Here is a 17,181-nt window from a genome sequence, read left to right on the forward strand (position 1 = left end):
GCTTACCGAATTTCCAGAAGACGTGATACCTTCTTCTCTAAGATTTAGGAAACCATATGGAGACTCCTCCCTTAAAAGATATAATTTTAAGCACTATTGCTCTTCTTTGAGGAAGGCCTGCAGAAAGATTATTAACCACACACAAGTAATGGGCCAACCCATTTGGCCTACAAAAGCTCAAGCACAATAGTCTCAGGCAACTTTCTGGACCCTGGCCCTGGTTTCCCTTCTTTTCTTGTGCTGTTTAAGGGAAAAGAAGAAGCTAACAACCTCCAACCAAACCAGTGACCACTGTGCTACTTGCCACTCTAAACTATTGGGAGATGGTGTGTATTGGGGGTTGGAAAGGAAGTTTTGGTCAGGACAACTTGAACTTGAAACCTATCTGTATGACCCAGGGTACTTTATTTAAACTTTGGATTGTGAAGCAAGTGCTTTAATTAATCCTGTAGAAGGGAGAGCTTAAGAAGACCATACAGGGTTAGAGGACAGAATCATGCTGACATAACCAATCTGATCTGTTTTTTTAAAAAAAAGCAATATGAAAAGGTTTCTGGAAAAATCTGGACTGGCTGTGAATATTGCTTTGAGAAAAGAAGAAAAGGGCAATTATAAAGGCCAAAGAGCTCCCTTATATCTAAAACACAAAAATCTTCATAGTCGCATTTCCGAAGCCTATAAGCTAGGCCGAAGAAGATCACTGGAAACCAGTGTCTGCCGCTGCAATCTCCATTTTGCTTCCTGGCACCAGGTAGGAAGAGTTTATTCCTCGCTCCCATACGTTTTCCGTGCGTCAGGCTAGGTGCCGGTTTTCTTCACTTCCGAGGGAACGCCACCGGGTCCCGCTGGCAGGGGGAGAGGAGCAACGAGGGCCAGCCCAGGCGGGAGGAACTGAGGCGTCCAACGATGCCCTCACTCAAGATGGCGGCGCAAGGCTCGCGCTTGGTCCCGTCAGGCGGCGCGCGTGCTTAGGCTGCATATGCGGCCAAGCCCTAGGGAAGGGGGCGGGTCCACAGAGGTAGAGGGACGCTTGCCTTGCGGCCCGGCCAGGAGTCTTCGTCGCCGCGGCTACCGCTGCTGTCACCGTCACCACTCCCGGATTGTGGAGGGCAAGATGGAGCCGGTCACCATAGCTACCGACAGCGGGGACCGGCCGGGGACCCCGGCGGGCTCAGGCCTGTCGGCTTCCCAGCGTCGGGCCGAGCTGCGGCGGAGAAAGCTGCTCATGAACTCGGAACAGCGCATCAACCGAATCATGGGCTTTCACAGGCCGGGGAGCGGCGCGGAAGAAGAAAGCCAAACAAAATCAAAGCAGCAGGACAGTGATAAACTGAACTCCCTCACCATTCCTTCAGTTTCAAAGCGAGTAGTGCTGGGTGATTCGGTCAGTACAGGAACAAGTGACCAGCAGAGTGGTGTGGCCGAGGTAAAGGGGACTCATCTGGGAGACAAATTGGACTCTTTCATTAAACCTCCTGAGTGCAGTATTGATGTAAGCCTTTGAGCTCCGGCAGCGCAACAGAGACCTGACAGCAGACACTGTCCAGAGGGGTTCTCGCCATGGCCTAGAACAGTACCTCTCCAGATTTGAAGAGGCAATGAAGCTAAGGAAACAGTTGATTAGTGAAAAACCCAACCAAGAGGATGGAAATACAACTGAAGAATTTGACTCTTTTCGAATATTTAGATTGGTGGGATGTGCTCTTCTTGCCTTTGGAGTCAGAGCTTTTGTTTGCAAATATTTGTCCATATTTGCTCCATTTCTTACTTTACAACTTGCATACATGGGACTATACAAATATTTTCCTAAGGGTGAAAAGAAGATAAAGACAACAGTACTAACAGCTGAGCTTCTGTTATCCGGAATTCCTGCTGAAGTGATAAATCGATCAATGGATACTTATAGCAAAATGGGCGAAGTTTTCACAGATCTCTGTGTCTACTTTTTCACTTTTATCTTTTGTCATGAACTGCTTGATTATTGGGGCTCTGAAGTACCATGAAGCCTGCAGAACTCAGAAAGAGAAGCTTACAAAAAAAATTTCTCTTCTATATTGCAGTGACTCTAAAGGAAGCATATTGGTTTACACCTTTATGAAATTCTTTTGCTTTCTGAGGTTTTAAAACCACTTGATTAGGAATGGAATGGCAGGTTCCCTGACTGGAAAGGGTTGAGTTTGTATTAATACTGATGCGAAGATTAGAGTACTAATGTCAGTAATCAACTTTTCTTGTTTAATTAGTCTACACCTTTCCCTAACTTCTCAGATTTGTAATTCCTCTTTGAGAGCTGAGCTAGTGCTTTTAGGAGAGCAGATGAATGTCGTCTCAGCCAGTCCCAAGGACTGAATCTTGTATTTGTATTGTTCTGTCCTGAGAAATGGAGCCATCTTAAAAATAAAATGAAAGAAATTGAAAAAAAAAAATCTTCATAGTGATGGTAACATGAGGATGTGAGTACTGGTAGTTTATGGTGCGGCGGGGTGGGGGGGTGGGGCGCGATTCCAGGAAACAAGACAAGGCAAGGAAGGAAGCCAATACTGGGTGCATTACAGGCAGATTATCACTGTGATCAACTGGAGCTCCATCCAACTGAGGACATCTGGGGAGAGTGTATGACACACCTCACTCGGAGTTGCCTCATCTGAAGGGGGAAGATTAAGCACTGTCCCCATGGACAAGGACTTCACCCTACCTCTCACCTGCCCTGTGAATGGCCAAGCCTGGTTTCCACTGACAGAGAAAGTGCTCAGGAAGACAGTCATAACTGCATACAGTGAGAAGCAGTCAGTGTACAGGGGGTGAGGGGGGCCAGGGGACATGGGCTTGCCTACTGTCCTCTTGGCCTTCCAATGTGCATGGCAATTAGAGGAAGCTGACCTGGTCCTCCACACAGGCCACAAAAAGACAGCAAGAAGGACAGGGGAGGAAAGACAATCATCTAAATGTCTCTTCACTATGTAATCTTGTTAAATATGAAATCAACCCTGAATATTGGATCAGCTCTCTCTTCCATTTTGACATATGTGTTGCCAATCACTAACACAGTTAACTAAAGGCCCTTTTTCTTTCTTTTTCCTCTGTCAGTGGATATATTTACTGTGGTTCAGTTGTTTAAGAGTATCATTTACAACGTTTCTATTCTAACTCAAGCAAGAAAAAGAGCAGTTTGCTCAATCTTTTATCTCCATTATACTGTTTAAAAGGATCATCTGTCTCTACACACTATCGTTTCCCTTAGTTCTACATTTATTGGAAGCAACCAACCCTGGTGGTGGCCTATTTAACACCAGTACAAAACCTAGAAGGTTTAATTGAAAGCACTGGCATTCAAACTGTGCTTAGTAGCTTTCAGGAAAAAAAAAAAAAAGTGTGTATTTAAGACCAGGATTGAGTGGAACCCCCTGGGTCTCAGGGCATGGAGCCCAGGGAGCAAGATTTGAAAGAGCAGAGAGAGGATGCCCGGTCACCAGCAACTACAGTTTGTGGCTTAATCTAATAACGTAGAGTAAAGAAACTGTTAACAGTTTAGGTAAGGACTGTCAAAATAAGATTAAAATTGTCCCTCTTCCAATTAATAACAGAAAGGGATTATAGTATCGACCTGTTCCCTTTTTTTTTATAACTGGTAATTATTCAAAAAAATAAAGAAGATCTGCAAGGGTACTTTTCTGTCACTGTACTGCTTGACAACACCTCTCATTTATTACCCACTGTTTAGCATTAATGTCACTTTTCCCCACAATACACAGAGTTAGAAGGGTTTTATTGCTATAATTTCTACCACTGTGAAACTGTGGTGTATAATTATACCTTCAATGCTTAGAATGTCCCTTTCTGAGTTGCTAAGGAGTTGCATTAAAAATAATAATAGGGCTTCCCTGGTGGCGCAGTGGTTGAGAATCCGCCTGCTAATGCAAGGGACACGGGTTCGAGCCCTGGTCTGGGAGGATCCCACATGCCGCAGAGGAACTAGGCCCGTGAGCCACAACTACTGAGCCTGCGCATCTGGAGCCTGTGCTCCGCAACAAGAGAGGCCGCGATAGTGAGAGGCCCGTGCACCGCGATGAAGAGTGGCCCCCGCTTGCCACAACTAGAGAAAGCCCTCACACAGAAACGAAGATCCAACACAGCAAAAATAAATTTAAAAAATTAATAAACTCCTACCCCCAACGTCTCCTTTAAAAAAAAATAATAATAAAATTAAATGCACCAAATGAGAGCCTCATGAGATGGATAGAAAGAGGTATCACTGTGACCACCTTAAGTAAACTGGAGACTGTTTCCGTGTTGACATTCCTTTTTCAGGCTAATGTTTTATAAAACTGCTTTTTTTGGAGGCACCTTATATCAACATATATATCAAAATGTTAACCCTTCTTCCTCAAAGTAATTCTGCAGGGAGATTACAATTTTCTTCTGATTGATTACTTTAGTGATCTCAACATTTCAACATATGGAGTTGCTAAAAGTCCTTAGTGAGTAAATAAACAAACCATTAAAATAACAAGAGACACAAAAGCTCCACAAAGACCCAGTGCACTAATTGTATGATCTTTGATGGATATTAAACATCCAGTGAATAACAATGTAAATAGTAATGCTCTCTGCCAAGTAAACTATGAAAAACCTAACAAACTTTTTATCTTAGGTATTGGCATATCTCAATGATCTGTACTGTGTGATGGCTTAGGAGTGAATATGTGATGGCTTAGGAGTGAATATGATTTGAACCTAATACATTTTTAGAGGGTGTCAAATTCAGAACCAGGCAGATCCATCTCCTGACCCTAAACATGGTCCTAAAGTAAATCGCTTGAGGAAATTGGATCCCAAAGATTACAGGTAGGGAAGTTTGAAGTGTGTCCATATTTCATTGGAGATCAAAGAAGCTTAACGAAAAGAATTGTGGGCTGGGGCTTCCCTGGTGGCGCAGTGGTTGAGAGACCACCTGCCGATGCAGGGGACACGTGTTCGTGCCCCGGTCCGGGAAGATCCCACATGCCACAGAGTGGCTGGGCCTGTGAGCCATGGCCGCTGAGCCTGCGCGTCCGGAGCCTGTGCTCCGCAACGGGAGAGGCCACAACAGTGAGAGGCCCGCGTACCACAAAAAAAAAAAAAAAAGAATTCTGCGCTGACTCACATGATAACTTCTTTTTGAAAGGGCTGTTTTATCTTGAAGATTATGAGTTTGGAGAAACTAAGGTGTTGGCAGTGGAAAGAATCAGAACATGTGAAATTCCTTAAAAATTTATTGACTTAAATAACTTTGTGTTACACATAATTAAAAAAACCTTAAAAAAATAGTAATGCTCTCTATATTTATACATGTAGTCATGACAAAAACGTGTATTTAACCCCAGCATTGTGTGTAGAACTGTGCTAAGGCTTTTAGGGATTACAAAGAAATATCCTACTTCCTCTTTATATTTTTCTCCATTGCACTTTTGACCATCCTATATCATATATTGTACTTATATATTTTCTTTATTGTTAGTTTTCTCCCACTAGAGTATAGGCTCTTTAAAGCAGAAACTACATCAGATGATGCCAGCACCCCACTTCTATCCCCTGTTACCAGTTGAATTGTCTTCCCAAAAAGATATGTTGACATCCTAACCCTTAGTACCTCAGAACGTATCCTTCTTTGGAAATAGGCTCTTTACCAAGATATTCAAGTAAAAACGAGGTGGCCCCTGATTTAACTGGTATCCTTACAAAAAGGGGAGATTTGCACACAAAGATAGACACACCCAGAAGGAAGATGAAATGAGGACGTGGGGAGAACACCACATATGGACACAGGATTGGAATGAGGCACCTACAAGCCAAGTACTGTCGATGATTGCCAGCGGTCCACCAGAAGCTAGAAAGAGGCAAGGATGGATTCCTCTGCAGTTTTAGAGGAAGCATAGCCTTACCTACACCTTAATTTCAGACTTCAGGCCTCCAGAACTGTGAGGCAATACATTTCTGCTTGTCTAAGCCACCCAGTTTGTGATATTTTGTTATAGTAGCCCCACAAAACTAATACATCCCCTCATTACTTCAGTCCACCCTGGACCACCTTTTATCACACACAGTTATTTGCCTGAGAGCTTTCTCTAGCTGCTGGGACCAGCTTTTGCAGAGGGGCCCAGGAATTGCCCTGTTGGGAGTTGATGGGAGTATAGACAGCCCAGCCCCTCGTCCACTTGGGTAGGATCACTCTGAGGAATGTAACCTGCACTGTTTCCCAGGGCTCCCCAGCACGATCAAGCTCCACTTGTCTACAGTGTTGAACCTGCTGGAAAACGTACCCCTTTGCAGCTCCTCCCTTTACTGCTCCACTTCCCCACCCACCTACTGGTGTTTCCTGAGATCACCTCCTACATATGCTACTTGCACATGAATCCATGTCTCCAGGTGTGCTTCTGGGGGAGCCCAGCCTAAGACAGGGAGCTTCTGTAGCTCATTGTGACTTTCCAGGGCCGAGAACAGTGTCTAGGCAGTGGTGGGTGTTAAAAATACATGTAAGGATGAAAGAAGTAGTACACACATTACTTGCCCTCAAAGATTCTAAAGGCTTTCAATGAAATGCAGAGCTAGAAAGTAAGAGCAGGTGAACCATTGAAGAGAGGAGTGAAAGACGTCCAGGAGAGTTTGAGGTTTGAAGATGAATGAGGAGACCTGACAGCAAGCAGTACGGGGCCCTCAGATGGAAGGAGAGAGCCTGGGGGCCCCTGGTGAGCTCACAGGCTTTCTGAGGGGCAGCAGCCTCCCTTTGGAGGCCACATGTCTCACACTCACTGTTTGTGGGTTTCACTGCCGATCCTAACTGATAGATCTTCTACAGTGGAAAGGGTCAACCCTAAAGCAATGCTATAGTTGTGCAATATGCACAAAGCTTACCAGTGCCAAGTTCCACAGTGATTCATGGGCTGAACCAAGAACAGCACTGAGGTATTCTTTTTTTTTTTTTTTTTTTTTTTGCGGTACGCGGGCCTCTCACTGTTGTGGCCTCTCCCATTGCGGAGCGCAGGCTCAGTGGCCATGGCTCACGGGCCCAGCTGCTCCGCGGCATGTGGGATCTTCCTGGACCGGGGCACGAACCCGTGTCCCCTGCATCGGCAGGCAGACTCTCAACCACTGCGCCACCAGGGAAGTCCAAGGCATTCTTTTTAGAAGGCGCTTGATTTGATTCTGTTTAATTCAAATCCATGTGCATTCATCAAATACACAGCACTAACGGCCATGAGCTTGAGTGGTATAAGACTAGAGGAAGCTCACTTATTGGGTAATTTAGGGGAACCACAGAAGAAAACCTACAGAGATGATTCAAAACAGACATTTTAAAAAAATATTTCACCTCTTTTACTACTATTCATTTCTATCTCCATCACTAACACTCCCCTCTGAAACCAGTAACCATATGGGCAGGCATTATGTTCAGGGTTTACATGAACTATCTCATTTAATCACCATAACTACTCTGAGATAGGAATTCCACACATTTTTGCAGATGAAGAAACCTGAGTTGAAAATAGCAGAGCTGAGATTCAGACTCAGTTCTGTCTGATTCCAATGCAATGCCCAGGTATAAAAATGTACATAACATGAGTGTTTTTTTAATCTTTTTATCATTTCCAGTTGTTCAGTTCAGGGAGCCAGACTCAGATCTCAAAAGCTGTGAGCTATTTTGCCTGCAGGTCTGCGGTTCAGCACATATTAGAAAAGGCAAGATATGGCAGACAGTATTTTCCAAAGATGGCCAAACATCTTCCTACAATGTGACACTGACACTCCTTCAGCTGTGTCTCCTCCCTTGAACCTGAGTAAACCTTGTAAATGTCTCCTCAATCAACAGACTTTGGCAGATGTGATATAAGATTTCTGAGACTAGGTAATAAAAGGCAGTATGGCTTTGCCTGATGGCAATCCTTTGGGATGTGCACTCTGAGAACCCAGTGCCAATATGCAAGAAGTTCAGCTACACTGAAGCTACAAAGAAGGGGAGACCATGTGGAGACCTCCCATAGAGATAGACAGCCTTGCCCCCAGGAACCCTGGCCTTGCCGGACCCAACTATTTCATCTTCTCAGCAAGACACATGAGGGAACAGACCTTAAGATGATTATAGCATTCCAGCCTCCTTTCTATCAGAAGCCAAGTAAAGCAGAGACAGCTATCCCCTATTGAACTCTTCCCAAAATAAATCCTTCTGTTGTTTTAAATCACTACGTTTGGGGGTTACTTTGTTATGCAGAAGTGATAACAGATTACAAAACGAAGGTACACAACTAAGAGAAAGCTAATGTAAATAAATTATCCCTTTTTAAATATTTTATTCCTGAAAATGCATATAAGGAAGATGCCAAGATGGGCTTATTGTATTTATATTTCTTCTCCCCGTTCATGGCATAACTCTTCCCCACCCTGGCTTTATTGAGATATGTTTGATGTATAACATCGTAGAAGTTTAAAGTGTACAATGTGATAATTTGATACATGTATATATTGTGATATATTTACCACAATGAGGTTAGCTAACACATCCTTCATATAATTACCATTTTGTTGTTGTTGTTATTATGGTAGGAACATTAAGGCTCTATTCTCATAGAAACTTTCAAGTGTACAATACAGTATTGTTAACTATAGTCACCATCCTGTACTAAAGATCCTTAGCACTTATTTATCCTATAACTAAAAATGTGTACTCTTTGACAAACATCTCCCCATTTCCCCAGCCTAGCATCTGGCAATCACCATTCTACTCTGTTACTATGAGTTCTATGTTTTTAGATTCCACATATATCTGATATCATATAGTATTTGTCTTTCTCTGTCTGACTAATTGCACTCAGCATAAGCCCTCAGGGTCCATCCATCTTGTTACAGGGGCAGGATTTCCTTCTTTTCTGTGGCTAAATAATATTCCATTATATACATGGATCCGTATATATAGATCCATTCATCTGTTCCATATATATAGATCCATTCATCTGTCAATGGACACTTAGGCTGTTTCCGTGTCTTGATAATTGTGAATCATGCTGCAATGAACATGGGAGTGCAGATATCTCTTTGAAGTCCTGATATCATTTCTTTAAATATATATCCAGAAGTGGAATAGCTGGATCATATGGTAGTTGTATTTTTAATTGTTTGAAGGACTTCCATACTGTTTTCCAGAGTGGCTGCACCAGTTTACATTCCCAGCAAGAGTGTACCAGGGTTCCCTTTTCTTCACGTCCTCACCAGCATTTGCTATCTCTTGTCCTTTTGACAACAGCCATTCTTACAGTTGTGAGGTGATATCTCATTGTAGTTTGATTTGCATGTCCCCAGTGATTAGTGATGTCAGGCATCTTTTCATGTTCATGGCGTAACTTAAATCCTGAAAGTCTACCTTCAAACAGAAGTGAAGTGGATTTGGATACCTCTCAGCCTGGTCTCCAGGGAACATTCTTCTCCTCATGGATACCTCTCAGCCTGGTCTCCAGGGAACATTCTTCTCCTCAAAGTCACTGAATCTTATAGAATTTGATCAATTCTTTGATAAATGGCAATGTCTCACATCAAGAATGAAATCTATTTTTCAGCTCTGCAGAAAAGCTTCATGACCTCTGGTCACAGATATAGCTGATTGGTATTAATGCTTTAATCCCCTGGTTTGGGAAGGATTTATGTCAAGATTTAGGTTGTTTCATCTTTGAGATTAATAACATGAGAACGTAGCATGAGTAAGGTCTAACCAAAATTCAATGACCGGTACATCCCAGTCTGAAAAGGGCTAGTATCTCTGCCCATTTCACAGACTGTCACTTTAACTCCACCCCAAGATGTAACCTACATGCGCTGCCTTCATATCTGTTTAATGAATAAATATATAACCTGTAACCTTGTCTGTCTGTGCACCCAATTTTCCATATAACAAGAATATCCTAAGGTTTCTAATTAGTTTGACTATGTGTATTAATCATTAAAATACCAGGAGAAATAGCCTGTGTGCATTGATGATATATTGAAGATTTAGAAACTGATGACATTAATGAGAAATATCACATTTCCCAGGCAATTTGGCCATAAAACTCTCTTCAGCCACTTGTTCTCATTCTCTATTTGAAGAAGGGGGAAGTCAGAACTTTTCTACATGAGCTCATCTCCAACTCCAGCCACGTTTATCCTTGCTTACTCCACGGCAGCCCGACTGGTAACTTGAGAGCTTGTTTGGAGGTTCTAGCAGGGGAGCACAGCTACTCGTATACCCTTGACTGAAGAACAGTCCTCCTCTATCGGGAAGGTGGTCCTCTTCGACTGAGCTTGCAGCTTCGGGAGGGATGCACATGGAGTGGTGAGGGAGGGAGGGGACACCCGCCTAGCCGAATCAACCCTGGCAATCAGTGGGGTGACAGGTGTTGCAGCCAGATCGCCCTCACCTCCCCGACTGATACTTTATTCTTTCTTGAACCCACCGAGAATATGTTGGCATCATGGCCTTTGAACTTGCTGTTCTCTCTACCATGATATCTTCTTGTTTTTTTTTTTTTCTCTTTCTAGTTTCCTTTCTGCAAAAAGCTGTCAGTTTAGTAGGAAAGACCATGAGTTTGTGGGTTACTATCAATCAAGGTAGAAGGTAATACTTGCTGCCTACTTTGGGGTTCTCCCAAAGAAGAACCTGAGACAATGATCTGAGTTTATGCAGAAGGGGACCTCAGAAAATATCATCAGGAAAGTAAGACAGAGAAGGCAGTCAGTAAGAGGCGTGTTTTCAAGCCAGTTAACACCGTGGGCAATGGGGGGCTTAATCCCACTTGGGGACTCTGGGCAATCAATAATCTCAAATCAGGAGCAAGGAAGCTTCAGCATTGATCTGGGGCTACTCCCAGCACTTCTGCTCCAGCAGAGCAGCCCCCGAAAGCCAGAGAAAGCCTCTGGGCAGAAAAAAACAGAAAGGAGTGGCTGCTGCTACAGAAGTCGGTGTGGAAAATATGCCAAATGCCGTATGGATAGAGCGCTAATGGCATTTCCCAGGGTGCCATTTGGAACTATCTTTTAAAGTATGCTGCCAATTTAAGGGATTCATGATTATGTTTATTTGGTAAGAAAAGCGAAGGCTTCCTGGAAATGCTGTCATTTGATGTGAATCCACTAGGACTTTGAAGTTCCATCAGTAACCAGAGTATAAGAGAGGCAAAGAGTCTAGAAAGTGACTTTCTGGACAGAATGAAGAGGATGAGCAATGTAAAGGGGGTGAGAAAGCAGAGGCACTCTGGAAACAAGTGGGAAGTATCAGTCATCACTAGCAGAAGTAACAACCTGTAGATACTGGAATAGGGGAAACATCTTTAGTTATCTTAAGAAGTAGCTAAAAATATTGAGGGACTTAATTAGGCAAGATAGCAAAAATAAAGAAAACAAAATGAAGTTGAACAGTATGAAGAGATGTTTCACTGAAGAGGATATAGGAATGGCAAATAAGCACATGAAAAGTTGTTCCACATCATGAGCCATTAGGGAAATTAAAATTAAGACCACAATGAGCTATCACAACACACTTATTAGAAGAGCTAAAACATAAAAATAATGATAATATAAATGCTGGCGAGGACACAGAAAAACTGGATCTCTCATATATTGCTGGTGGGAATGTAAAATGGTACAGCCACTCTGGAAAAGTGTTTGGCAATTTCTTTTAAAAAACAAAACATATATCTACCATACAACCTAGCAATTGCATTCCTGGGCATTTATCTCAGAGAAATGAAGATTTATGTCTGAACAAAAACCTATACATGATAGTTCACAGCCGCTTTACTTATAATATCCCCAAACTAGAAACAACCAAGATATCCCTCAATAAGTAAATGGTTAAACAAACTATGTACATCATACTGTGAAAGACTTCTCAGCAATAAAAAGGAGTGAACTACTAATACACGTAACAACTTGGATGAATCTCAAGGGCATTATGCTAAGTTTAAAAAAAAAAGCCAATCTGAGAAGGTAACATACAGTATGATTCCATTCATAAAAATCTCAAAAAGGCAAACTTATAGAGATGGGAAAGAGATTAGTGGCTACCAGGGTTTAGGAATGGTGGCGAGGAAGGGGTGGAACCTGACCCTGGGCAGCAGGAGAGATTTCTGTGGTAGTGGAATGGTTCTGTCTCTGGTTGGTGGTCGTCAGAGGAATCTACTTACGTGATTAAAATGACTGGAACTATATATACATACACATGGTACCCATGTCCATTTCCTGGTTTTGGTGTTATAACATAGTCATGTAAAATTGAACCACTTAGGAAAACAAGGTAAAGGTTACATGAGACTCCCTGTACTATCTTTTGCAACTTCTTCTGAATTTATAATTATTTCAAAATGAAAGGTTTAAAAATCATAATACCAAGGGTCATCAGCAGTTCTATGACTGGATCTAAAAGCAAACGGCATTGCTTAGACATGCCTGTAAATTTTCTACTCTCTACTGAATAGAAAGAAAGTTTCTAGAAGTGCACGTGGAGTGTAGAGCTTGCTCCATCTTTTTGTACCCCAACCAAAAAACAGAACGTTATCTGTTCCCTTCCTGTAACTATCCCCACCAGGGATACCTCTGTCCTTACTTCTAAGAGCACAGATAAGCTTTGACTATTTTTGTATTTTGTATAAACGGGCCAATTTATTTTTTTTGAGGATCCCAATTCTTTTCAATATGCTGATTGCATTTTTGCATAACACAGTTAATCTTCCTCCTCATCCTAAACCCGTATCTTATAAAAGAAACAAGATGCCTACTCCAGGATTGAGTATTCAGTTGCATTTAATGATGTAAAAGTCATTTGCACCCCCCAATGCACGTCAAATGCATCCTATACACTTCCCACGTGGGCAGTAACGGGGGAAGGTGGATGGGGATCGGGCCATTGTGGGATGGAGGAGGAGGGAATTCTATGAAGTTGGGATCTAGAAATGACTTTCAGATCAGCGAAATGCTGCATTTCGAGTTAATTATGTGTGAAGTGTGGCTATTTGTGCCTTCACTTTTTTAGTTCAGTGATGGGAAGTGAATCACCAAAGATGTTTTGATTGCCTAAACAAGATCCAATTTCAAGCTCATCTTGGTAATGTGTATATTCTAGATGCAGACATAATTCCTTTTTGAGAAATGAGTACTAATGGAAGTTTCCCAATTTGACAGGAGGGAATGTTTTGTGTATCTCTCAAAGGAAAGTGGAGGCTAACGGTGTGGTCCCTTATCTGAACCAGTGACCCAGGGTTGTAAACACCCTTGGTTATGTGTTCCCGTCAGCCTTCACTAGGTCCTGGCATAACTCATTTTGAGAAGAAAGACCCTCCAAGGATCCTTATTGTCCTGAAGGGTGCCACCATTCAGCAGAAAAAAATATTTTCCCTTGGAGCTAATATTAAATCAGGAAAGGAGTGACTTTATGACCATGAAACATTTCCGAGCACATTGGAGGTTTTCACAGAGAATCCTGTGTTTCCTTGATGCATGCAAATAGATATTATTGAAACAGGATGGAGGTTTGGATGGCTTTTTCTGTCATAGCCTGTAGTGATAGATACATTTTATACCCACTATACTCTTCTTCCACATTTGGGCTGCATTTGTTTTACAGGAATAAAGAATAACAGGAAATTGTAACTCAAGGTATGCACCCATATGGTATAGTACTGTGCATCAGGGTGATAAGCTTCCAACTGAATCTTTGTCATGAAATCAAAACATCTTTGATGATTCACTTCCTCTCCCTGCCCCACCCCCAGCACTCATGTTATAAATAGACACCGTTGTGTATGACAGTGTTGAAAGGGAGTATTCCAAAGTCAAACTTACATTTTGATTTTAAATTTTAGGTTATCACTTTGGTGTGATATACTCAGATAAAATAAACAGTACTTCCCTTTTTTAATTTACAGCCTCTTTTAAAATCTTTAATGCCTGGGTATATTTCATTTATTGTCCTGAATATAATTTTGGGAATGCTTTCCCCGCATCGTGTGAAAAACTGCTATGGTTAATCTGCCTTTGAGTGACATATTCAATGCAGTTGACAAGCTTAAATTCCTGTCTTTGCTTTTTTCCACCTTGGTATTTTGAAATGAATTGAATGAAAACAAGCAAAAGGAAATACCATAGCAGTGGATTAATTGGTACTAAACTTTGCTCATTATCAAGTAGATAACCAAGAGTACATTAGAAGCAACTTTATACAGCACAAAGAAAAAAAGGTCCTGTAGAATATATTTTTTCATTGCTTATCAAGGAAAAGATCTATTTTCAAAAAAAGCAAAAGGAAAATCAATGTCAGTTCTGCTCTTTACTGCCGCACTTTAATTGGAGCAGTGGCAAAAACAACCTGGCCTTTTAGGATCATTGATTTTATCTGGATGTATTATTGTGTATATTAGCTATCTCCTAAATTCCAATTAAAATGATTGTCAGTGGGATGGATATTTGTTCAAAAGGTTCTCCAACAGAGAAAACCTAGGAATAATTGAGAAAACAGTGGGAATTATTATTATCTATGACAAATATACTTAATCTTTGTTTTGGAAAAAAAATCACGCACCTTCTCCAGGGTCCTCATAGCTGCTTCCCTATAACGGAGCTCCAAGGAACATCGGGGTTCCCTGTAAGGAATAAGCAACCTGGCCAAACAGCCACATAAAACCCAACACACTTTCAGGATAAATTTTCAATTAAAAGGAGGAATAGAAATTTCAAATGAATTACTGGTTTGGATCAAAAAAGATATTGATGATTCGGTTTTGTTTCTGTTCAATAGGTTTAGAGAATATATACTTTGTTCCAGTGTTTTCAGCACAGTTAAATATGTTTGAATTTCGTTTCAGATTCAATTAGTGCACCTCACAACATGTTTGGCTGATATTTTGGTTTCATTAAGTATCTGTTTAAAATATAAATTCAAATTACTTTTCCAAAGGCTTGCATTTTTATAAGTGTCTGAAGGAAACATTTTATGCTAGTCTAGCCATCACCAAAAAGTGTGTGTGAGAGACAGAGACAGAAATAATTTATGTGTATGAAATATTTTATCAGGGAAAACTACTGTATTTTTAGATAATGTCAGAGTAAGGCTTCAGGGTTTCATCTCAAATTTTATGGTTTCAACAGCTTCATTTTAATCCATTAGCTCTTAGAGCTTATTTACACTACTTAAGAACATTTTCTCTTTCTTATGCAGAGCTGTGAGAACAAAAGAACCACAGTAAAAAAAAGCTGGATCCAGTGGTGGCTCCTCTTGTATACAAAGGAGAAAGCCATAACCGTCCCACACAGCCCTGAAAGGCTACTGGGCTTAACACTATTGCATTTGCAGGTTTCTCAGAAGCATAATTAATGTTTTGGTAACTTTTCAACTTTTCTTTCCCCTTTCCCTGCATTTTGCTATGGATTATTGGACTGTTCTATTTAGTGACATGAAAGGAAATCGAAGTCCTGAGCTTTGTAACACACAGATGAGCTTAACATAGCTCTTCTACTTTTAAACTGTATATACAGGTTTATCTTATTTCTGACAAGATTTTGCAAACATTCTTACTCCTCTTTGTGTGGCACTGAATTTGCAGTCTTTCTTTTGGAGGTTATGTTAGGACAGTACATAATATGGGAAACTGAGCTGAAGTCAAGATTTTATGCCCCAGCCTTTTATGACTATTACAATGTTCTTAACATTTAAAAGCAGTTCATAATCTACACTTATTTTTTTAAGCATGCACAATGATATTTATTTACTAACTCCATCACCAAGCCATATGTCAAAAATTTTTAATAATTTTTTTTCTATAGAACTAAAATGTTCCAACTCAAGGAATATGCTGCTTTTTGGTGAAGCAGTTGGGAAGTAGAATATTGACTGGGACTCGTTTAATGGAGATAGTCCATTAACTACTTAATAATGCCAATAATTATTTGTGCAATAGACGCTCCTTTTAAAGAAAAATCAGTGGAGTGTCTTGTACCTGATAGCGTTATACTTTAACATTTGTTGATTGATAAAATCGATGATGACAAAATATATTATTCAATTCATTCAACAAAATAATTTCTGTTTTACTCACCACAAAAGCATAATTTTGAAGTCTAACACGCAAGTGGTATTGTTTATTCATTTCACAAACAACGTTTGTGGTACTCAACTTCTGCAAACATGATCAAACTTTTTTTTTCCATTTTGTCTAGAATCCATCCCGGTGTATGACTCTGACATGTTCCTATAAACATAGACACATTAGAAATGTGGGGAGCTACTAGGTTAAGAAGAAACAAGTGATTAAAAATAGAACTTCCATATGACGCAGCAATCCCACTTCTGACCATATACACGAAAGAACTGAAGTCAGTGTCTCAGAGAAATACCTGTACCCTCATGTCCATTACAGCATTATTCACAATAGCCGAGCTATAGAATGACGTAAATGCACTTTGATGAATGAGTGGATAAAGAAAATGTAATATAGAAGGAGACCTTCAAGATGGCAGAAGAGTAAGACATGGAGATCACCTTCCTCCCCACAAATACATCAGAAATACATCTACATGTGGAACAACTCCTACAGAACACCTACTGAATGCTGGCAGAAGACCTCAGACCTCCCAAAAGGCAAGAAACTCTCCATGTACCTGGGTAGGGCAAAAGAAAAAAGAAAAAACAGAGACAAAAGAATAGGGATAGGACCTGCATGAGTGGGAGGTAGCTGTGAAGGAGGAAAAGTTTCCACACACTAGGAAGCCCCTTCACTGGCGGAGACAGGGATCAGTGCGGACCAGCACTCACCAGCCCGAGAGGCTTATCTGCTCACCCGCTGGGGTGGGTGGGGGCTGGGAGCTGAGGCTCTGGCTTCGGAGGTCAGACCCCAGGGAGAGGACTGGGGTTTGCTGCATGAACACAGCCTGAAGGGGGCTAGTGCACCACAGCTAAGAGGCAAGAGACCACTGTTTCGGAGTGCACGAGGAGAGGGGATTCAGAGCACCACTAAACGAGCTCCAGAGACGGGCATGAGCCGTGGCTATCAGCGCAGACACCAGGGACAGGCATGAGACGCTAAGTCTGCTACTGCGGCCACCAAGAAGGTTGTGTGCAAGCCTGTGCAGCCCGCTAGTGCCAGGGTCCCGTGATCCAGGGACAACTTCCCCAGGAGAACACACAGCATG

The 17,181-nt window shown here is 41.6% G+C and overlaps 1 protein-coding gene across 1 annotated transcript; it reads left to right on the forward strand.

The window, feature by feature from the left end:
- Nucleotides 1-557: 557 nt before the first annotated feature.
- Nucleotides 558-2,237, forward strand: LOC309816956 (guided entry of tail-anchored proteins factor CAMLG-like). The gene is given in 2 exon segments (XM_082644791.1): nt 558-1,501; nt 1,503-2,237. Coding segments are annotated over 2 exon segments (1,023 nt in total). The 5' UTR covers nt 558-979; the 3' UTR covers nt 2,004-2,237.
- The last annotated feature ends 14,944 nt before the right edge of the window (nt 2,238-17,181 follow it).

The sequence above is a fragment of the Mesoplodon mirus genome (genome assembly GCF_964341445.2).
Source record: "Mesoplodon mirus genome assembly, chromosome: 15".
NCBI lineage: Eukaryota > Metazoa > Chordata > Mammalia > Artiodactyla > Ziphiidae > Mesoplodon > Mesoplodon mirus.